Source organism: Eleutherodactylus coqui, chromosome 2 (assembly GCF_035609145.1).
Source record: "Eleutherodactylus coqui strain aEleCoq1 chromosome 2, aEleCoq1.hap1, whole genome shotgun sequence".
Taxonomy (NCBI): Eukaryota; Metazoa; Chordata; class Amphibia; order Anura; family Eleutherodactylidae; genus Eleutherodactylus; species Eleutherodactylus coqui.
In genome coordinates this window covers 149,077,127-149,101,832 of record NC_089838.1, presented here as the reverse complement: position 1 = coordinate 149,101,832, position 24,706 = coordinate 149,077,127, and the positions used below count along the sequence as shown (strand labels likewise).

Genomic DNA, 24,706 nt, shown 5'->3' with positions numbered 1-24,706 from the left:
TTACTAATCTAGTCTAATATTTAGGCAGCATAAACTTAGTAGGTCAGTTTAAAGATGTGCTTAATTTATCTCAGTTGCTCATGTGCTATCATAAGGCCTTGGTCACACGACCGTTTTTTGGTCCGATCTGCAGACGCGCTTGCGATCTGCAGATCTGTAGACCAAATGCATCCCAATGGGATCGGTCACATGTCCGCTTTTTATGCGGATGTGCGATCAATTATAGGACACAACAATTCGCAGAATGCGCCTCTCAGCTGTCATTCAATAGCTGAAAGCTACCTCTGATTGGTCCCTGCGCTCAGCCAATCAGAGACAGCACTCACTCACCCATTCATGAATTCATGATTGGGTGAGTGAGAGCTGCCTCTGATTGGTCCCTGCGCTCAGCCTATCAGAGGCAGCACTCAGTCACCCATTCATGAATTCATGATTGGGTGAGTGAGAGCCGCCTCTGATTAGTGAGGGCTGTGACCAATCAGAGGCAGCCCATTCAGCAGGCGGGGATTTTAAATTCCTGGCTGCTGAATACTACACAGAGCAGTTCAGGAGAACTGCCGGCCGGACGCGGCTGAACTCCGGCTGCAGGGACAAGGTGAGTATACATTTTTTTTTATTTTTACACATTTTAGGGTGATTTTCAGGGAAGGGCTTATATTTTTAAGCCCTTCCCAAAAATTCATCCCGCGCTCGCCGGCAGCCCATTGCTTTCAATGGAGTCGGCTGTATTGCCGGCTCCATTGAATTCAATGGGCGAACATCATTCTCCTCTGCCACAGCTGACAGCTGTGGCAGAGGATAGCGGGCAGTGCAGGGTGGTTTCACTGAAAATGCCGCTAGGTGCAGCTTTTTCAGTGAATCGTCGGCCCCGGTCAGGCGATTTGCGGATGCGCATCCGTTATGCGATCCGCAAATCACGGGAGAAAACGCCCGTGTGACTGAGGCCTGAGGCTGCTTTCACACGGGCGACAAAATTGCATGATTTTCTGGCGATGCGGGAAATGCATCACTTTAATATCTCCTCCTTCTTTGCCAAGAATACTACTGACATTGGGAGGGGACAGGGATAGGACAAGCTCTCATGGGGACCAAGGCAGTGGTTTCAGAATGGGATCTTCCACCCTCTGTCCTTGCAGTTCAGCACAATAGCTGTAGGATGAATGATCATTCATTTAATTGCCTCCTATTGCGGCTCTACCCACCAATCTCTGGCCTTCTCATTTATTCTCTTTATAGAGAAACGCTACCTTTATTTTGCTTTTCAATTCATAAATTGCCCTCCCCCATGCCAGCCACCTAATTATATATTGTAATTCTGATTGGTGATGTTCCATGCTTTACACATTACTTGAAAATATATACTGTATGCCTGCTTTAGGTCCACCTGGTCCCCCAGGAGGTGTCAGAACAGAAGAAATAAAAGATACATCAGTGAAACTCACATGGAGTAGTGGTACAGACAATCACCAGCCAATTTCCAAGTATACTATTCAAGCTAAAACTTCACTTTTTTATGAAGAGTGGAAAGATGTCAAGACTGGTATGTTGTGATCTTCTTTTTAATTCTAACCTTACTTAAAGTAGATCTGCCATGAGAATATGCTGCTTAATACTATGTTGCAATGACATGTTGTAATGACAGGTCTACTGCGCTGCTGTTCCAAATGTCATAAAATATTGCTGAACTAAAAAAAGGATGCAGCAGATTCATAATTCATAGTATTCACAAGGAAAGCTATTCCCTGTCTCTTACCAGAAATTTGCAGACGTTGTCTATATAGGTAGATACTAGAAATTATTAGGAAATTATAGTACCAGTGTTTCTTGGGGTGCAATGCACCACACAGCTGTGCTACATGGTGCATCCATCCTGATTCACACATATTACACACACAACTCTGCTACATGCATCCTAATTTGCACACATTACACACACAGCTCTGCTACATGTATCCTGATTCACACAGATTACACACAGAGCACATTACACACACATCTCTGCTACATGCATCCTGATTTACACACATTACACACACGGCTCTACTACATGCATCCTGATTCACACACATCATATACACACAGCTGTGATACATCCATGCTGATTTCCAGACATCACCATCTCAGTAGACTCCTGGATACAGTGATCAGCCCATCATGGTCAAGTGGTCGTTAGTAGTTTGATATGCAGGCACATTAGATGGAAGAAGACTGGGAGAGACAGAGGGAGCATTCGGCTTAACACACAGAAGTCTTGACTGAGTGCGTTCTATTATTTCTTTTCTGGTACCATTTGAAATAACATCTCAGTGGACCTATTATGATAATGTGCTGCCCCTAGCCCTAGGCACTATCCACTATAAAATGTACTATGCTTTAGCTAGTAATTAAAGGGTTGTGTTCCTGGTCATTTAAAATGGTTGCCATAGAAAATGGAGTTATTACCTATTCAAAAAATGGTGGATATAACTAATGGACCGCTGTGGGTCTATTTGTTTGGACCACCACCGAATATGACAATAAAGGTCCCAAAAGTTTCCTAATTAGTGAAGTGGTGGTCAAGCATGTACACTGCTGCTGTATTAATTTCAATGATACTGCTGGAAATAGCTCTTGAAATTGGTTGCCTCCTGCAGTCTCATTGAAATGAATGGAGCAGTGGAGCCCATGCATGACTATTGCTCCATTCAGTCGGGGAACATTGGTTTCCCTTACTCATAATTGGTAGGGGTCTCAACTGTGGGGCCCCTACGGATCAGTTCGTTATCACCTATTCTGTGCATAGGAAATAACTTTATTTTGTGGGGCAACACTTTTAACTCCCTTGATACCAGAGTCAATTTAAGTGGTTAGATGGAGGGAGACGTCTCCCTCTTTTACCCCTCAGCACACCCGAAAAGTGGTCATTGGGTGCCAATTACTTGCCATAACGGGCAGGGACTTATCACAATGTATGTGAGCCTTTTAAGTACTACTAGTCTGCCTCTCAGCTATTTATCACACTTGAGAAAAAAACGTATATGGCAATTGCTGTTCTTTTGTTTGCCACCCCCTCCCACAAAAAGGAATAAAAGTCAATACATTTACACTACATCACTAAAGCTCATTAATTTCACCCAAATTGTTGCTTTTTCAGGAAATTACCAGAAGAAGCTCATTTGTGATTAATATGGATTTATTTAGGCAAATACACTAAATACACTGCTAAGGGTAGATACTTTGATATGAGAAAAATTTAAGAAAATTAATGCTCAACTTTGTAGCCAATTATTTCTGGTGTATTGTTCACCTTTCCTCCTCAAAAAAAAAAAGTTGACCAATAAATCCTGTGTACTCTAAAATGGCACTAATGAAAACTACAACTCAGAAAACACAAATCCTCATAAGAGACCTTTCATACATGACGGAATTAAGCCGCAAGACGCAGCCAAATCCACTGCAGCAGAACTCAACGCCAAAATCTGCAGGTCTAACTGTGGAATTTGATGCAGAATTGCAGGCAGGTTTTAAGCCATTTTCAATCCTGCATCAAAATTCGCAGTTAGCCTGGGGATTTTGGTGCAAAAGTAATATCATCCTGCGGTATATTCCATTGGGAAAGGTCCCTAAAGCTACATTGACAATTATATATGTATATACATATATGTGTGTATATGTATATATATATATATATATATATATATATATATATATATATATATATATATATATATATATATATATATATATATATATATATATATATACACGTAGTTGATGCATACAAGCAGCTTGTCTCTTTGTGCATGTGCCTCTCCCATTCGTCTGTATTGGAGGTGCATGTGCAGGAAGAGTCCAACCATTGACGCATGCCAAATTTGCGGGGACACAGCGCAGGAATTGGGTGACCGATGAAGCACAGCTTGCCGTACTCCCTGTTCCCTCATCTTTGAACTCCATAAGGTAATTTATGGAGTTCAAAGGTGATGACAGTTTCCCTTTAATGATTATTTTAAAATTTCATCAGAAATGCTTAGTTTTGTGTCTATTTTGCTTGCTAATCTCATGGAGACACATGGAATAGACATTAGAATAACTAGAATATAAATATTTGCCATGATCTGCATTTTTCTGGATATAAATCTGTATACCTGTCATTTTTATATCTGGATTTAGAAATCCCCAATATTGAAGGAAATATGGAGTCCGCAAGAGTGATAGATTTGATTCCATGGATGGAATATGAATTTCGAGTTATAGCAACTAATACATTAGGGATTGGTGAACCAAGTCTGCCATCAACAAAAATTAGAACAGAAGGAGCTGGTAAGTACCATGTGATATATGATATATTCTAGGAACATGTATATACTTGTGGTATAATACATGCTTAGATTTATTTCTCATATATTTAAATAGTTTTAAATAGCTGATAATATTTTGGTAATACTCTGATCTTACAGCACCCATTGTTGCTCCTTCTGATGTTGGTGGTGGCGGAGGAACAAATCGAGAGTTAACAGTAACCTGGGTGGTGAGTAAAGATGATAAAATTATCCATTCAATGCATGGCAGTAGTTAGAGAAGCACTAACATAAAAATCATCATAAGCAAGCTCAGGCTCCAGTTGCTAGAGCTGAGAGTAAGAACAGGGCGGGGAGGCAGAAAACAGAAGTAGAGAGCCAAAAGGAAATGCTGGTGCAGCTCTGCCTCATGTCCACGGGGAAAATCGGGCCCGCTACGGATTCTCCATGGAGAATCCGTAGCGGGTCCCTCCTGCCCCGTGGACATGAGGGCTGGAATTAACAATTACTCACCTCTCCACACTCTCCGGATCTTTCCTTCTTCGTGGCTTGATCTTCTCTCCATCGCGGCCGGATCTTCTTTCTTCGGCCCGGCGGATGTGCTCAGCACGCCGGCTGCGTGCCGCGCGCATGCGCCCGGCACATCCACCGGCCCGAAGAAAGAAGATCCGGCCGCAATGGAGAGAAGATCAAGCCGTGAAGAAGGGAAGACCCGTACCGTCCGGAGCAGGTGAGTTTAATTCTGGTGTGGGTCTCCCGTGGATCCGGACGGCTTCCATAGGCTTTCATAGAAGCCTGCGGGAGACCCGCACTAAAATGGAGCATGTCTGGATTTTTTCCTGCACGCGGGACCCGCGCCTGCAGGGAAATATGACATCCGCAGGTATTTAACTCCCTATGGGGCACGGATCCGCGTGCAGGAAAAACGCTGCGGATTGTAAATGTTAATTTGACGTGGACATGAGGCCTTACTTTCTAACAGGTGTCCTTGAAGTGGGGCATAATTAGGTACATAACATCTGTTATAATCAAAAGTCTACGAGCGTGAACACAATTTTATGGCATGCTGTCAAACTTGCATACCACTAGTTTGACACCTCTGGTGTAGAAAGCAGCATAGATAGAGATTTATTTAAAAAATTGACATTTCATACGCCTTCCTTAATATAAAGTGCATTGGTATGAAATTCACCAAATTTATTAAGAGGGGTTCACCTCTTAAAGGAGTTGTACCAGAATTACAGGTTATCATCTCGCCACAGGGTAGAGGATAACTGAACGATCTGCGAGGGTCTCAACACTGATCCTGAGAACAGGGGTCCCATGTCTCCCTTCTTCCTCACTGCAGGATTACCCTCTTCCCCCACAGTGAGGAGGAGATTGAATGGAGTAATAGTTTCACAAACACGCAGACATTCCATTTAATCTCAATGATATAGCTGAGCAGAAAGCGCTTGTAATTCCCACAGCCCCATTGAGATGAATGGAGCACCGACCACGCAAGCTTGGCTAGCACTCCATCCATGTGACGTTACTGCGGCTGAGAGAAGCATACCTGCAGTATTGAGTACAGAGGGACACGGGAGCCCCATTCTCAGGACTGGTGGGGGGCTCGGCTGTGAGACCCACACTGATCAGTAAATTATCTTATATCCTGTGGATAGGGGATAACTTGCAATTCTAATACAATCTCTTTATAATTTGACACATCTTTTGCTGTCCTAAAGCTAGAAAGTGAAATTTATTTCTGCTATGAACAGGTATGGATTTGTTCCGCTTTTTGTGCTATTTTCTGCTTTATTACCCACACTCACTTCAATAAAACCCTACTCTATGGGCCTCGTGTGGTGCAGAGTGTTAAGGCAGCAGTATGCAGTCCTAAGCTCTTGCTCACAACCTGAAGGTTGCGAGTTCAATCTCTGCATGGTTCAGGTAGCCATGGTTCAATCCTTCCAAGGTCAGTAAAATGAGTACCCAGCTTGCTGGGGGGTAATAAATAAATTACCAGAAAGCGCTGTGGAATAAGTTGGTGCTATACAAATAATGAGTCCCTTAGTCTCTTTTCTTGCCACTTCTTAAAAGTAGTGAGAGGGTAGAAAGGTTGCTAACTTTAGCACAAATATAGCACGTACCATAATTTTTAACTGTTCTACACCACAGGCAAACCATACAAATTTCCCCATAGTATGTAAACATAATAGAACCTTCTAACAATTTAGTGCAGGTGACTGTTTTAACAATTTAGTAGGTATCATCTCATTAACATTATGTTTCTTTACAGCCTTTAGCCCGTGAATACCATTATGGTGATGACTTTGGCTACATTATTGCCTTTAAGCCTTTCAATGAAAGAGAATGGAGGAAAGTGACCGTAACCAATCCAGAAAGTGGTCGATATATACATAAAGATGATAGTATCACTCCTGCCACACAGTTCCAAGTAAAAGTTAAAGCCTTCAATAAGATGGGAGATGGTCCATATAGCAGTACCGCTGTCATTTATTCAGCAGATGAAGGTGAGCTAGCAGGAACACAGATTCATCATAGGAGAGCTATGAAAACTTGTTGGCATTAAATAAAGTAGGAACCAAGCAAATGTGTTTACAGAACAGTTTGACAGAGCGTAAGATACAGTCTGCAGACGCTTTCATTTTTTTCTTGTTATGTTGTGGCTTGTGCAAATGTTTTTAAAAATCAAGTTTTTACCCCTATCATTCAGTATTCAATACTCACTGTACTCAATGCTTGAAATCTTTGTCCATTTTTTAAATTAAAAACTAACATTTTGCATTGACATAAGTATTCAAACCCTTTGGTATGACCTTTGAAATTTAGCCCTGGGGGCCTCCCATTTCTCTTAATCATCTTTGAGATGTTTCCGCAGCTTGATTGGAGCCCACCTGTGATAAATTCAGTTGATTTGACATAATTTTAAAAGACACACACCTGTCTATATAAGGTCTCACAGCTCACAATGGATATCAGAGCCGAAACCAACCCCTGAGGAGGAAATAACCTGATATTGTGGAGGGACAGATCTGGAGAAGGCTACAAAAAAAAATCTGCTTCACTGAAACAGTGGCCTCCATAATTCTTAAATGCAAGAAGTTTGGAAGCACCAGGACTGTTTCTAAACCTCACCGACCCCCAAACTAAGTAATTGAAAGAGAAGGGCCCTGGTGAGAGAGGTGACCAAGAACCTAATGGTCACTCTGGCTTAGCTCCAAAGATCCTGTGTGCAGATGGGAGAAACTTCCAGAAGGTCAAACATCACTGCAGCACTCCAACAATCTGGGCTATACAGCAGAGTGACCAGAAAGAAGCATATCCTCAGTAAAAGACACATGAAAGCCTACCTGGAATTTGCTAAAAAGCATCCAAAGGATTCTCAGTCTGTGAGAAACAAGATTATCTCATCTAGGGAAGCCAAAAATGAACCTCTTGTCCTTAATTCTAAGCATTATGTGGGGAGGAAACCAGGTACTGCCCATCACCTGCCCAATACCATCCCTACAGTGAAGCCTGGTGGTGGCAACATCATGCTGTGGGGGTGTTTTTAGAGACTGAGACAGGGAGACTGGTCAGGGTGGTTGGAAAGAGCAAATAGAGCAAAGTGCAGAGATATTCTTAATAAAAACCTGATCCAGAGTGCAAGGAACCTCAGACTGGGCAGAAGGTTCACCTTCCAACAAGACAATGGCCCTAAGCACAGAGCCAACACAATACAGGAGTGGCTTAGGGACAACTCTGTGAATGTCCTTGAGTGGTCAAACCAAAGCACTGACTTGAACCCGATCAATCATCTCTGGAGAGACCTGAAAATGGCTATCCACAGACGGCCCCCATCCAACCTAACAGAGTTTGAGAGGATCTGCAGAGAAAAATGGCAAAAAATCTCCAAAACCAGGTGTGATAACCTTGTGGCATTATACCCAAGAAGACTGGAGGCTTTAATGTCTGTCAAAGTTGGGAAAAAAGGGAGAAGGTCTGAACACTTTCTGGACCTACTGCATCAGCTTATTATCCAAATGTTAGTAAAGAAGACAGGTAGACGGATGACAGCATTGAAAATTCCATGACAATTCAAGTTAATTGTGATATACTGCCACTATTTTGTTCCGTGTAGTGTTGAAACCTTCTGTTTAGAGTCAGAATAAAAAATCTAATTTTTTATGTTCTTACAATTAAGATAGAAAGCAGCAAAACAATATTAGGGGACACTCACAAAGCATGTTAGGCCAATTTTATGTGGCATAAAAAAGTTGCAAATTTTTGTGCGTGTAGGTATTTGTGCAAAATGTATGACTTTTTTCTGTCTGCACTGCTGACTGTCACTTTTTTAAAAAGAGGATGTGGCTGCCAATGACTAATACATTTGTGTCTAATTAATAACAAAACAAATCATGAATTTTACCAGAAATGAACCCTAGGTTGGATCTTCCTTACATTTCTGCTTAAAAAACAAAACTAAAAGTAGGAGCCGAGATACGCCTAAAAATGCGCAACTTCTTATCTATTAGGGCTCAGTCACATGAGCGTATTTAGCTTGCATATTACGTGTGTGTTTTTTGAGCGTCTAATACACAGTGCTAAAAGCCCATAGATTTACATTGGGCCATTCAGACCTGCGTTTTTCAAAGTAAATAAGAAAGATGGAAGTCTGTGCATGGTTTTCTGGCTTGGTTTCCGATTCCCAATCATTGATAAGATTTGTTATAAGGTCACTTTGATTTGAAGGAATGCTGTCATCCAATAGATGGCGCTGTAAAGGTATTTTTCCATCTTTCCTATTTGCATAAATTTCCCAGAGGAGCGTGCATGGCCTTATAAGTCTCCTTACTCATCTTTTAGGTGTCCCCACACCCCCTCTGGGTGCTCTCGTTTGGGAGAGACTATACTATTCCCTGACCCACTCACCCCCTAGGTGTCTCTACACACTTTTATGGGTGCTCTCCTTAACCCCTTAACGACCGGGCCATAGTGTTTTTATGTCCTGCCCAAGTGGGCTTTATTCTCTGAGGACGTAAAAACATGCTTCCTGCAGAGACTAAAGCCATGTGGGCTCTGGATGTGACAGCTCCATGCTGTCGGTGCCCGCAGGTAGCCAACAGCATGGAGCTGTCATCCCGGGCTGCGGGGACCCCCCCCCCCCGGCATTGCGATCGGCGCTATCCAATGAATAGTGCCGATCGCAAAAAAGTAAATAAAGCATTGAAAAAAGATCAGATCCATCAGAGCAGCTGAAAATTCTTACCTGGCTTGTTGGCGGTGTCCCCCGGAAATCTGGTCCTCCCGGACCTGCTGGCGGCCTTCTGCGCATGCGCGCCAGACGATTACATCAGGCGCATGCGCAGAAGCCCGGGAGCCCCCGGCAAATTCAAAACCTCCTGGCTCCCGGCTCCTGAAGGTAGCCGAGAACCAGAAGCTGTTACCGGGGACCGCGGCAAGCGCGGATAGCGCTCCATTGGATAGCGACGATCGCGAAAAAGTTTAAAAAGTAAAAAAAAAGTGCTAGTTTCACCTCCCCTCATGGATCGGATCCATGAGGGGAGGTGAAAATACTCACCTAAGTCCTCCCCGATGTCCCGATGGTCCGGGACCCGAAGTCCCCCTCTGCGCATGCACGCCCGATGATTGACATCGGGCGCGTGCACAGAGGGGCTCGAGCCCGGGAAATTCAAAATCCCTTTGCTCCTGGCTGCCATGTGTAGCCAAGAGCAGAGAGATGTCACTGGGAACATGATCACTGTCATCCAATAGATGACAGTGATCATGTAAAGTTAAAAAAAAAGTGTGAAAAAGTAAAAAAAAAAAAAAAAGTTAAAAAAGTTTTAAAAAGTTAAAAAAAAGTTTAAAAAGCGTGCGTTTCATCTCCCCTCACGGATCATATCCATGAGGGAGGATGAAAGTACGCACATAAGGTCCCCAGATTTATCCGCGGACCTTACCCCAGCTTCTGCGCACACGCCCGTCGCCAAAATGGCGGACGCATCCACAGAAGCTGTGGATTGCCAGGATAATTGAAAATCTCCCTGCTCCTGGCTACAAAACTGAGCCAAGAGCCTGGAGATTTCACGGGGGGCCGCGGTGAGCAGTTCCTGGTCACGTGTTTGCCGTTATACAATGGATAATGGTGATCACGTAAAAGTTTTTAAAAAAAATTGAAGTTTCATCTCCCCTCACCGATGCGATCGGTGAGAGGAGATGAAACTTTTTACCGGAGGCCTCCGTATTTGCACCCCGACGCGATCCTCATCCGTGAACTTACCCGGATTCTGCACATGCGACCGCCGGCAAAACACCGGACACATGCGCAGGAGTCGGGGAGCCCAGGAAACTTAAAACGGTCGCCGAGAGCCTGGAGCAGTGATGGGTGGCCTCATTGAGCGGTCCCCGGTCACGTGATAAAAAGGTAGAGATCTACCTTTGGCCGGTCTCACATGGCCGGATAGGAATTACGGATTCCGCATGCGTCTGATCCGCGGTAATACGCAGATCAATCGCATTGGATTACACAATTCCGCTCACATTAGTGGTTCGGAATTGTGTAATCCACTCGCAGAAAAGAGAACACAGCAGGTTCTATTTTACCACGGATATCCGCAACATAGAGCCCATTGTGCTCCGTGGTCGCGGATATACCCGCAGCCCATACGTAACTACGTTGTATACGGGCTGCGGGTACCCACGTCATCGCTAAGCGACGGTGCGGGATATACAAACAAAAAAAAGTTACTGCGCATGACCGCCTGTGTAAGTACGCAGTTATGCGCAGTACATTACGTAGCCGTACGCAGGGTCACAGCCGGGCTCACAGCTGGGATCCGCTGCGGGCCTCCGCATGCGGATTCCGCCTACGGCTGCGTGAGCCCGGCGCTATTCAGACCGCTACCTGTGATACGTATTTTACAAGAAGCCCCAGGAATGCTCGCCTTCCTGCAGTTCCAGGAGCAGCTTGTTGAGCGGAGTGTGTGTGTGTGTGTGGGGGGGGGGGGGGGGGGGATTTTTAGGGAGTCAATTTTTATTCCGTACAAATGAACAATGGGGCCTGGTATTTATTCAGTTGTGCCCTGAAATCCAACTGGTGTTCCCTCCTTTATAGGCCTTGCCATGGGTCCTGTAAGTAAATTAGGGTCACAATGGGTATGTTTCTGAACTCGGGACAAACGGGGGTATCCATTTTGGGGTGAACGTCTTCATTCCTATGTGCACTGTACAAAAAAACTGTTTTTACATTTAAAAAATTGCCAATAAAATTGAAAATCGTTACTTTTTCCTTCTGCTTTGCTTAGATTCATTCAAATACTGTGGGGTCAAAATACGCAGTACACCCCTAGATGAATTTGTTAAGGGGTCTAGTTTTCAAAATGGGGTCATTTGAGGGGGTTCTTTATAGTTTTGGCCACTCAATGGCTCAATAAGTGAGCAATGGGGCCTGGAATTTATTCAGTTGTACCCTGAAATCCAACGGGTATTCCTTTCATTGTAGGCCTAGCCATGTGTCCTGTAAGTCTATTAGGGCCACAATGGGTATGTTTCTGAACACGGGACAAACAGGGGTATCTGTTTTGGGGTGAAAGTCGTCATTTATATGTGTGCTGTACAAAAAACCCTGTTTTTAAATTGACACAATAGCCCAAAAAATGAAAATCGTAATTTTTTCTTACTGCTTTGCTTAGATCTATTCAAAAATTGTAGGGTTAAAATACACAGTACACCCTTAGATAAATTCGTTAAGGGGTGTAGTTTTCAAAATGGAGTAATTTGTGGGGGTTCTCTATGGTTTTGGGCGCTCAAGAACTCTACAAGTGGGCAATGGGGCCTAAAAAGACTTCAAGCAAAATCTATGTTCTGAAAGCCACCGATTACTCCTTTCATTTTGGGCTCCGTTGTGCATGCGGACATAAGATTAGGGCCACTATGGGTATATTTCTGAAAACAGCACAAATAGGGGTATCCATTTTGGGGTGCAAGTCTTCCTTCATATGTGTGCTGTACAAAAAAAGCTGTTTTTAAAATGACAGAATTGCCAAAAAAACGAAAATCCAAATTTTTTCCTTTTGCTTTGCTTGAATTTATTCAAAAACTGTGGGGTCAAAATACACAGTACACCCCTAGATAAATTCGTTAAGGAGTCTAGCTTTGAAAATGGGGTCATTTGTGGGGGTTCTCTATGGTTTTGGGTGCTCAAGAACTCTACAAGTGGGCAATGGAGCCTAAAAGGACTTCAAGCAAAATCTATGTTCTGAAAGCCACTGACTACTCCTTTCATTTTTGGCCCTGTTGTGCATCCAGACATAAGATTAGGGCCACAATGGGTAAATCTCTGAGCACGGGACAAACAGGGGTATCCATTTTTGGGTGCAAGTCTTCATTCATATGTGTGCTGTACAAAAAAAGCTGTTTTTAAAATGACAGAATTGCCAAAAAAACGAAAATCCTAATTTTTTCCTTTTGCTTGGCTTAAATTCATTCAAAAACTGTGCAGTCAAAATATGCAGTACACCCCTAGATAAATTCCTTAAGGGGTCTAGTTTTCAAAATGGGGTCATTTGTGGGGGTTTTCTATGGTTTTGGGCGCTCAAGAACTCTACATGTGTGCTATGGGGTCTAAAAGGACATCAAGCAAAATTTCTGTTCTGAAAGACACTGACTACTCCTTTCGTTTTGGGCCCCGTTGTGGACTCAGATATAATACTAGGGCCACAATGGGTATATTTCTGAACACGGGAGAAACAGGGGTATCCATTTTGGGGTGTAAATCCTCATTTTCATGTAAACTATAGGAAAAAAATATGTCTTTAAAATGATAGAATTGCAAAAATATGAAATTTTACTTTTTCTCCTCTAAATTGAATTAATTCTTGAAAAAAAACTGTGGGGTCAAAATACTCATAACACCCCTCAGTGAATACACTAAGGGGTGTAATTTTTAAAATCGGGTCATTTGTGGGGGTATCTATTATTCTGACACTCATGAGCCTTTCCAATCTTGGCTTGATGTAGGAAAACAAAGTATTTCTCAAAATGCTAAAAAGTAATGTTAAATTTGTACGTCTCCTAAATGGTTAAAAAAAAACGAAAGTTTTTCCAATGTGCACCCAAAATAAAGTAAACGGGTGGAAATATAAATCTTAGCAAAAATTTCTATACTATGTTTGCACATATTTAAGATATTGCAGTTGGAAATGTGAAAAAATGACGATTTTTTAAAAATTTTCCCAATTTTGGCGCTTTTAATAAATAAACACAAATTCTATCGGTCTATTTTTTCCGCTTGGATATGCAAAACCTTTCAACCTTTCTGATGTTTTTCCATGTTAAAATGACACATGTCAGATTTGCAAAATTTGGCCTGGTCATTAAAGCGCAAACAGGCTTGGTCACTAAGGGGTTAAAGAGATACAACACCGCTTCTGACCTAAAGTAAATATGCATGTTACATAAGTATTTGCTGCATACTGTGGATTATGAGTGAAAATAATTTGCGTGTAATACTCAGGCTACATAAATGAGTCCTGAGGTGCATCATGCACCAGCAGAAAGATTATTAAGACTGGTGTTTGAGACGGCTTTCTTAATAAATGTCCCCCATTGTTTGTATAGATACATAATTACATATGATTTAAATTAGCATTTTTCTGTGTTTTCCACCCAGCGCCCACAGAACCGCCTACCGGAGTCACAGCAGTTGCGATATCATCCTCTGAAGCTCGAGTGAATTGGCAGCCAGTTATTGGGCAGACGGTTATAGGTTACCAGGTAAATTTCACCAGTTAAAAGAACTTATTATTATAGGTCATCTATAAAAGGTGCAATCCTCTGCATGCCTCTTCCGTCTTCCATAAACGTATAGCTGGCGTTCATGGGTTGATATGAGGTTATGGACAGCATATAACAAATTAATATGCTGTAGTCCTCTTCTGGTATTGTAGAATGTCTTACGCCGACTGCACAAGACGGGGTTGGATTCTGCATGCGGGAGCCCACAGTGGAATCCAACCCAGGGTCCAGCCGGCATCCGCGCGTACCTGCTTTCATCTTCGCCGGCTGTCTTGCAGCGAGCTGCCAGACATCTGCAGTACAGATTTTTGTTTTTGAAATCCCGGCTTTTCCCGCGTCATCGCTAGGTGATGATGCAAAAATGCCTGCAAAATGTCTAACATCACTTCTCTGAAATTGCGATCTTCTAACGCTTGTTCCACGGGCCTTGGAGGGTCGGCATCTGTTTCCCCTTGATTTAAATGGGAAACAGTCTAGGGATGAGCGAGTATACTCGCTAAGGCACTACTCGCTCGAGTAATGTGCCTTAGCCGAGTATCTCCCTGCTCGTCCCTGAAGATTCGGGAGCCGCCGCACCTGACAGGTGAGTTGCGGCGGGGAGCAGGGGAGAGCGGGTGGGAGAGAGGGAGAGAGAGATCTCCCCTCCGTTCCTCCCCGCTCTCCCCCGCCGCTCCCCGCTCCGCGGCGGCCCCCGAATCTTCAGGGACGAGCAGGGAGATACTCGTCTAAAGCACATTACTCGAACGAGTAGTGCCTTAGCGAGTATACTCGATCATCCCTAGAAACAACACATCGCACTGACGTGTACATCGCACTGCATGCGATCTGTTTGACTGTCCCATTAAAAGCAATGGGTGATGTGTTCCGAGGGATGCAAAATAACAGGACATGCAGCGATTTCTTACCTCACACCATTAAAAGACTGGAGTTCATAGTCATGCAAGCTTTGCGTGTCTTGCAATTCACAAAACTCATGTGAGATTCACGCTTGTGTGAATGTAGCCTAATGCTTAGCTTCCCCTCTGGTGGCGCTGCTGGAGAATTAGACACTTCCTGCCAGGTGTTTTCACAAATTAGGTGGGTTTGCTGGAAGCCCAGCAGTGTTACTTTGTTGACCAGCATATTTTAAAGCTACATTTCTAACAAGTAAGGATTGTGCAAAGTGGAGAACTTGAACCTGTTTTGCATTCTTTGATCATTTTGCATAGTACAGCACTTCTTAGTGCCTCTGATGTCTTACTGTGAGTATAAAAGTGGCATTTCTTTGCTGAGCCTTGTGTTGCACAGGTAGGGTGAATGCACATGGGTGGAAATTCTGCATCGCCCGTGCACGCTGCCATAGGATTGCATTAGATAATGTAATCCTATGCAGACAGCCGCGGTTTGACCACGTGAAAACTCACGTGATAAACTAATAGCGGCATGTCCTATTTCTGTGCGAGCCTCGCAGAAGCCCATACAGAAACGTCACTGGAGACACGCCGTCTCCTTTCTTCAAATGGGCGGCTGTATGCCAGCCGGCACATTGCAGAGTGGAGGGAGAAGACGCTGGACGGGTGAGTATAAGGTGAATGCCAGGGCACAGGTCGCATCCCGCTGCCAGAATTCTCGCAGCAGGATCCAACTCGGCCGTCTAAATGAGGCCGTAAGTGTGTGATGAGCTGTAGTTTTTAACAGCACCATTTTGAGGTACATGTGTTTTAATTGCGTTTTTTGGGGGAGGAAAAACAAACAAATTTTACCTGTTTTTAGTTTGTTTTTTTTAGAGTTTTACCATGCATGATAAATACTGTGTTGAATTTATTGTACAGGGCGTTATGGATAAAATGATACAAAATACGTGGGTTTAAAATGCATTAAAAATTTATACAGACAGGGGAAACTGCGTTTTACAGGTTTTTTTACACTATTTATATTTTTAAACATCTTTTATGTCCCTGTAGGGTACTTGAACCATGAAAGCTCTGATCGCTATAAGGCATTGGAGTACTTCTATACTGCAATGCATTATTGCTTACAATAGCGATCACGGGCCATGACACCAACAATGACGTCACAGAGGGAGCCCAAAGCTATAGCATGCAGGGGCCATGTAATATAACATTGGAATTTATTATGAAACATCATTTTTTTCAGATTCGTTACTGGCGCACTCAAGACAAGGAAGCAGCAGCACACAGAGTGCAAGTGGAGCAATCAGATGAACCAGTCAGACTTGAAGGATTGGTGCCAGATTCTGAATATCACCTGGATATGCTTGCATTTAATAGTGCGGGTGATGGACCTAGAAGTAGACGTATTCATTTCTACACCAGAAAAGCACGTAAGTCCAGCATCTTTCACTATTACTATTTGCATCTATGTACAGTATACCAATTTATGCCTGTGGTTTTATTAGGTTTAGTCACTGCCATTGAAGAAAGCTTAATTAACCATAATAATATTAGCCTTAGTATAATGAAAGTCATACGTTAGATTTGCTACAAGGGGCGACTCTGGTTTTTGAGTATTTGGTCATATCATATAGGTGTCCATGCAATCCGATGGGATCTGTGTAATACTGCACTTGCCAGGTGTCCTGATGAGACCGCTATTATAAGGGGAACTGTGCTGTGAAATAATCTAGCTACACTACGTAGATTTTAGGTTTAGGTATCTGCTAGGTTTCCTTACCTATGTATATTATATTTAGATATTGTAGACACTTTCACTGCTTAAGATTCCCCTTTATTAGCCAAAGTAGAGAGCAATTGCAAGAATTGGCTCCAAAGGCTGGAGGATTCGATATGTTTCATATGGTTTTCCATGGCCAGCATATAATTCTACATTTTTCCTTCGGGGGAAATATATTATATCAGCTGATTGCTGGGAATATTGGAATATTAACAACCAGACCTCAGCGGATGGCTGTATTCAGAAAAAGGTTGTTGAATTAAGACAACACCTTTAAACATATCTTATTATCTAATGATACTAAATTGGTTAGTGACATTGTGGGTGCTAAAATTCCCATTTAGCCCACAATTAACACGATAATGTAAGCATAGTTTTCATTTTTTTTCACTGTGATTTATAATAGAACATTCTTATTTCAGCTCCAAGTCAGAAACCTAGAATTATTAGTGCAGTGAAGTCTGGCTCCCAGTATATCATCACTTGGGAACATGTGAAGCCATTGTCCAATGAATCAGCCGTCAGTGGATATAAAGTAAGTTATGACTGATTTTTCACAATGTACAGTCCTGATTTTATGGTAATGGTGAAAAATATATATGTCTACTTATCTATCCATCCGCCCATCACATGTATATACAGACCGTAGGTGCACATTATGTAACATCACACCTTTTCTTCTTCAAGATTCTTTACAAGCCAGCTGGACAACACACAGGCACGTTGTATTCTACTGGACAGCATACCTTAGAGGTTCCAGTGCCCAAGGAAGGTGAATGCATTGTAGAGGTTCGAGCCCACAGTGAAGGAGGAGATGGAGAAGTTGCTTTTATCAAACTGACTAGTGAGTATCTCTACCAAATAAATAAAGTCATTTATCCAAAGTCTTTGTATTGTGTCTTGTAAAGGCTTTCTCTTACTACTGTTCACTCAAACAATATCCTATTGATAGAGGAACTGCATTAGACAACCAACAGAAACGTAGGTAGTTTTGCCTTAAAGCCTCGGTCACACAAGCGTTTTTTTTCGCTCATGAATAAACGCGTGAAAAGAACGCTTCTAAAAGAACCAATAGACGTGCAAAATACTCGCACCTGCCAAAGATAGCACCGTGGTGGGTGCAAAGATAGGACCTGTCCTATCTTAGGAGTGTGCTTTCCATAGACTCCTATGGGAGCTGGAAAACGCGCATCTCCGATCGTGTGAACGGGCTATTTCTAATAGCTGGAATTCACCCATTCACATGTTCTTTTCCACACACGAGTGGCGATCTTTTTTGCGTGCCAATTCATTCACAAAAAATGCTCTTGTGACCGATTATAGAAGTATAGAAATTCAACGAATCATAATAATTATTTAGAATCAGCCATGTTAGTCTGGGTTCCTCAGGCCCAACAGAGGAAATAGTTCTGATGGCCCATTCTTTAGCTATACAGGCCATGTGCATGTCTACTTTTTATTGTAATGTAAACTTTGTTGTTAACATCATACACATAAAGTATATTGTCCAGAATTACTTGAAAAAACTTGTAAGAAATACAGTGATGCTTGAAAGTTTGTGAACCCCTCAGAATTTACCATATTTGTGCTTATATTCTAAAACTGCATCAGATTTTTACACAAGACCTAAAAGTAGACAAAGAGATCCAAATCAAACAAGTCAAAAATATTAGACTTAGTCATTGATTCATTGATGAAAATTACCCATTAGCAAGTTTGTGAGTGGCGAAATTATGTGAACCTTTGGTTTCATTATCTGGTATGACCTCCTCGTGTAGCAATAACTGCATCATTGATCAGTAGTCCTGCACATCGGTTTGGAGGAATTTTAGGCCATTCCTCTATACAAAGCAACTTCAACTTTGTTATGTTGGTGGATTTCTTCCCATGAACTGCTCGTTTTTGGTCCTTCCACAAAGTTTCCATAGAATTAAAGCAGAACTTTGACTTGGCCATTCCAAAATTTTAACTGTATTCTTCTTTAATAGAGATGAGCGAACGTACTCGGTAAGGCCGATTTTGCAATCGCGATTTTCGAGTACTTCACTACTCGGGTGAAAAGTACTCGGGGGCGCTGTGGGGCGGGGCGTGGCGTGGTGGAGCGGGGGTAGCAGCGTGGAACAGGTGGGAGCTCTCTCTCCCTCTCCCCCCCACTCCCCTCTGCAACCCCCTGCTCACCCACAGCGCCCCAGAGTACTTTTCACCCGAGTAGTGAAGTACTCGAAAATCGCGGTGCTCAATTGCGAAATCGGCCTTACCGAGTACGTTCGCTCATCTCTATTCTTTAACCATTGTTTTGTAAAGTGACTTTTGTGCTTTGGGTCGTGTCTTGCTGCATGACCCACAAGCTCTTGAGATTCAGCTTATGGACAGATGTCCTAACACTTTCCTTGAGAATGTACTGGTATTATTTAGAATTCATTGTTCCATCAATGATGGCTCCCTGTCCTGCCCTAGATGCAGCAAAATGGGCCCAAATAATGATACTACTACCACCTTGTTTCACAGGTGGTATGAGGTTTTTATGCTGTTATATAGTGTTTTTTCTTCTTCAAACATAACACTTCTCATTTAAGCCAAAAAGCTTTATTTTGGTCTCATCTGTACACAAAACATTGTTCCAATAGTTTTCTGTCTTGGCTAGGTGATCTTTAGCAAGCTACATATTGGTAGCAATGTTCTTTTTGGAGAGTAGTGGCTTTCTCCTTGCAGTCCTGACTTACACACAGTTGTTGTTCAATGTCCCCCTGATGGTGGACTCATAAACATTAACATTAGCTAATGTGAGAAAGGCATTTAGTTGCTTAGAGGTTGCCTTGGATTCCTCTGTGACCTCGCAAACTATTTTATTACTTGCGCTTTGTGTGACTTTTGTTGGTTAACCACTCTTCGAGAGGGTAATAATGGTTCTGAATTAGAGATGATTTTGTAATCCTTTCCAGCATGATGAACATCACAAAGTCTTTTTCTGAGGTCCCCAGAAATCCTCCTTGTTTATGTCATGATACACTTCCACAAACACGTGTTGTGAAGATCAGACTGATAGATCCCTATTCTTTAGATAAAATAGGTCACCCACTCGCACCTGATTGTCATCCCATTGATTAAAAACAATCTAATTTCACCTTCAAATTATCTGCTAATTCTAAAGTTTCACATACTTTTGCCACTCACAGAAACATGATATTGGATCATTTTCCTCAATAAATTAATAACCAAGTATAATATTCTTTAGTCAATTGTTTGATTTGGTTGTCTTTATGTATTTTCAGGACTTGTGTGAAATGTGAAAATCTACTGTAGTTTTAGGTCAAATATAAACAGAATTATGGAAAATTCTTAAAAGTTCACAAATTTTTAAGCACCACCGTAGAACCTACTGACAAGTGATTGGATCCTAAGTCAGCTCCAAATGTACTTGTTGTCTTAGAATCTATTATTGCATCCAAGCCTGAGCCCTCTAGAGAATCATCAGGTCTTCTAGTGTACCGGTCTAACTCCATATACCCATGTTCTTAGTGCTTTGGGCTCTGTTTTGGTTATAATAATGAATGGCTACATAATATGTGTATTAAATTATCACCACTTATATGCACAGATATCGCTTTGTTATTAATATTATTTATTATTTGCATTACAGGTAACACGTCAGGGATATTCCCCAGTATTATTGGAATATTGCTAGCAACTTTTGGCCTCCTGGTTTACCTGGAATTCTGAATGTAGGTCTCTTTAGAACACCCTGAGTGCAGTGTACTCCTTTCACAACTCTGGAGGAAACCATTGTTTTATGACTACTGCAAAACCAACTTAAGCCAAAAATGAGAAAAAATACATATATATATTACCCAGCAGATTTATTATGAACATTGAATAGGATTAAGGCATTCAGGAACTCCTCTGAGGAAATAATTTTCAAGAATAATAGATCATTTTTAATTTGTTCCAATATGCCTTATGAAACACTTATGCCAGTGTCTGACAGTTGCATGATCAAATGGGGCAAGTTACAGTGTTAAATTACAAAAACTTAGACTGTACAGTGAAAGCAGAGTCACTTCCCATAGGTGACAAAACTTAACAATAACAAATTATGAAATATATTAGAGATTCAAATGTTGTATATGGTACGTGTAGAGTAACTACATCTGTCTGTACTATCTGTTTTGTGTGCTGCATATTTTTGAATGAGCCCTGTCAAGGCCTCTAGACATACAGTCAGATCAAAAACAGTCATTGTATTAGACAGAATTTCATTTCTACAATAAACGAATGTAGAGTCAGAATGCTGAAAATGACAATTGAATATTAGAGCTCTGTATTGTACACATATCATTGATTCCTTAGAAGTGCAAACATGGGGTTAAATGTTCCTATTAGCAGAGTGACCTATTTTCGGTAATACAGAGTTTGCACTTGCAATAGATATGTCACACTGTAAATAGTGCAATAGATGGCTCACTTATGAATGTAAAGTATAAATAGCATATAAAGCATACTTCATGAACTACAGAAATATTTCAAAGCATTAGGATGTAATGTTAGACATGATGCGAAGCCATGAAATCTGCCGAATTGAAATATTTTTAAAGTCCGTAAATGAGCAGATATCTATAATTGATGATAATATTGTGAAGAACATATATATGAGGGTACAGTAAAGGCCCCTAGGTCTTTTTGCATTGTACATGGAGTCCCTTGCCTCCAGAAAGGAATTTTTTTTACAAACCTGCATGTACAGCCTGAGAATCCGTTGGCACGTTGAAAGATTTTGAATAAAAATGAAGGAAATAGGGTATTCCAAATGAAACCGAATAATTTTTGTACCACTCTTTCTGATATTATATCTGTGCCAATGGTAGAGCATTGTCCATCTGAAGAAGCAAGAGCTCCAGCATTAAGTATTAGATGACATACGGTAGTAAATCACACTGCAATATGTTGGCTGCTAAGTATACAGTACATTAATGGAGATACAGCAAGGATTTTCTTCATTGCACCATTTCAATATGCACAAACTTCCTTTTATAACTGTGACTCTCTATTTCCACTATATCTAATCGGTCTATCAAGTTCATTGTAATATTGTAGTTGTCTACTCTTAAAAAGAATTATAGATTATGGATACCTGTGCATTTTTCTTTGTTGGCCATTTGCTTCCTAAATGCAAAATTAATCAAGTTTCTTCATTAAAACTTTTACTGCTGCTGTAGAGTCTGTGTAACTCCTTCTTATAGCTTACTATCTTGGTGCTTCTGAAATAGATCATAGAACACTACTCCTGGCTGTATTGGCTCTGTCCCTGCCTTCTCTCGGTATTAGAGATAACAGTAGAGAAGGGAAGGAGGATGTACCTGGCAAATCAGAGTGTACAGACATGGGAAAACATCCAAGTCTTCGGGGAGGGCAGATCACACAAGCTGTATTGTGTGCAAAAGAGAACACATGGCAGACTGTAGTAGGAAGAGGCTGAATCACACATTCCGTAGATCAGTATTTGTCAACACAGTAGAGAGTAGATCCCTTATGGGCTATAGAAGGGGAAAGCAGTACAGGGATGAAGATGTGCCACTACATGAGAGCTACTGAAGGCAGCAGTACTCTGGACACAAAGACTTCACATCCTGCGTGTATTACTGGGATAGACATGCCCACATGAGAAAAAGTTAAAATCAAGTAGCAGGTTTCAAACTGCATATCAGGGGCTTCTGGACATGTAAAAATCATTTTTCCACCACAAAGTTGTCCGGAGCCTTTAAATATTCAAGAACATATTCTTTAATTTGACCTTAAAATGATAGCTATACAGTTATGAAGCCCGTTGCTGGCAATGGGATTTCCCAGATGCGAAAGTTGAAATACTGGCTCAGATGTAGCACGAAGACAAACTACATCTGTACATAACCTATTGTAAATGGTAATTTAATTATGGAGAGTCACCTGCATAGTATCGTGTATTACCGTGTTTTATAGTGAAACCTGCCCAACATTGATTGAGAGTCACCAGAAGATATTCGATTAGCTTTTATTTATTATCCTATCGAAATGTCATTTGCCACAAAGTTACGGACAAAGAATATGGCACCACAAATAGAAGTCGTTCATTTGATATGGTATGGTAAATGTAAATGTGGCCACATTTGGGAATAGTTTTGTAACAGGTGATGATGTGGAAAGTGGTGCAGCTTGTGGTATAGTAATATAAGTATGACAACGCTATTAGAAGAAATAAGTGAATGATGATGAACACAAGCAGCCATGTTCTGCAATGTTGTGTTACTGACACTTCTAAACTTAATGAATGTGTTTGTTCTGACTTTGTCTATTTTTTTTTCCCTTTTGTATTGTTCAGTCATGATTATTTCAGAGTTGTGCTTCAGTATTTCAGTTCACGTGTGAATGGTACAACACAGTATTATGAAACCGGGTCTAGTAATAGTGCAATGTTTCAATTTATTTCCAAGAGATTCAAAATTGTATTCTTTTTTTATTCTTAGCACAAACTTGTTAGCTGATTGGGTACAGATACTTTACCTTTATAGAGTCAATACCATAGAAGTCTTTAATAATATATTCTGAATGAAAACAATTCTACTGTGTACCCCTGTCTTTAATTTTATATTTTTGTATTGTTTACATATATGATAATATTTCAATGTTGTTTAATCCACATTCTTTGTTTATTAAATGGTTACTTCAACAATAGAAATTTTTACTATATACTGTACATTTAATGAAGTTACCAAGAGATATAAAACTCTAAATGGGACGTATCACTAGTTCTGAAATAAAGGACATTTTTGGCAAGGTGTATGAGCACGCATGCGTGGATCATGGGTGAAGCCCCAAATATAAGTAAGAAAAGAAATGATGTTTTTTTGGGGTGCAGTGCCTTTCATGATCCATTATTGCACTGTACTTATACTGAACCATAGCTATATAATGACAGCATTCAATTCTAAAAAGAAGGTGATGCATCCCACTTTGGTAGTATGCTAAAGCACAGGCATACCTTTTCATTTGTGTAGTACCCATTTTACTTTTTATATGTACTCTCCAACTCAGCTAATGTTTTGCCAAATGCATGATGGCCTTTTAATTTTTCTAATGAGTGAACAAAATTTGTATTTTTTATTTTATCTATTTATTGTTTCGTTTAGTTCATATGCCATGTAAAGGAAAGAATGTGTCCCTTTATGTCTAAAATAGGCATTTAAGAATAAAAGTAAGACCTGGGAATGCAACACAATTGTGCTGTTCGGCTTTACAAACGATATTGCAACCTTATTACCAATTTTTATTAGTGACTATGACTAAATATATCAGCTACTTAAAGCTCTCCTTATGATAACAACTTACATGCTAGTTTTATTACATTAGAATGCTAATTTGAAATTACATTGTTTTGTTATAGATGCATTTTTTTTACATTGGCTGTCTGTTCATATGTTGTTTTTTAAGTGGAATAGGCAGGGATCTTATGTTATCATTTTTTTGGCTTTTGTCAAAATTAAATATCAGTATTACTCACAATGTAACTGCTGGCTTTTAAATTTGTCAAAACGTTATGTTTTGTTTAAAAAAATCTCCAAAATAAAGGCATTTGACAAACTATGTTTTGGTAATGTTTGAATTTTTTCTTACTGGGTATGATCTGGTAAAGTACTGCGTCTGCACTAGAGATGAGTGAGCATACTCGCTAAGGCTAACTACTCGAGTGAGTAGTGCCTTATTCGAGTACCTGCCCGCTCGTCTCTAAAGATTCGGCTGCCGGCGCTGGTGACAGGTGAGTTGCGGGAGTGAGCAGGGAGGAGCGGGGGAAGAGAGTGAGAGAGATCTCTCCTCCGTTCCTCCCCGCTCTCCCCCGCCGCTCCCCACCCCCTGCCGGCAACCGAATCTTTAGAGACGAGCGGGCAGGTACTCAAATAAGGCACTCCTCGCTCGAGTAGTTTGCCTTAGCGAGTATGCTC

At 41.3% G+C, this 24,706-nt stretch overlaps 1 protein-coding gene across 3 annotated transcripts in view; it reads left to right on the top strand.

Annotated features, from left to right (window-relative positions):
- Window positions 1-24,350, top strand: part of CNTN1 (contactin 1) — a 193,852-nt gene extending 169,502 nt beyond the window's left edge. For all 3 annotated transcript variants that reach the window (XM_066591751.1, XM_066591749.1, XM_066591750.1), the window contains 9 exons: window positions 1,379-1,540; window positions 4,153-4,302; window positions 4,440-4,510; window positions 6,562-6,796; window positions 13,939-14,042; window positions 16,200-16,386; window positions 17,159-17,271; window positions 17,424-17,580; window positions 20,377-24,350. In XM_066591751.1, the coding sequence (XP_066447848.1) occupies window positions 1,379-1,540; window positions 4,153-4,302; window positions 4,440-4,510; window positions 6,562-6,796; window positions 13,939-14,042; window positions 16,200-16,386; window positions 17,159-17,271; window positions 17,424-17,580; window positions 20,377-20,456 (1,259 nt within the window). In that variant the 3' untranslated portion in view covers window positions 20,457-24,350. The remainder of the gene's footprint in view (window positions 1-1,378; window positions 1,541-4,152; window positions 4,303-4,439; window positions 4,511-6,561; window positions 6,797-13,938; window positions 14,043-16,199; window positions 16,387-17,158; window positions 17,272-17,423; window positions 17,581-20,376) is intronic.
- The last annotated feature ends 356 nt before the right edge of the window (window positions 24,351-24,706 follow it).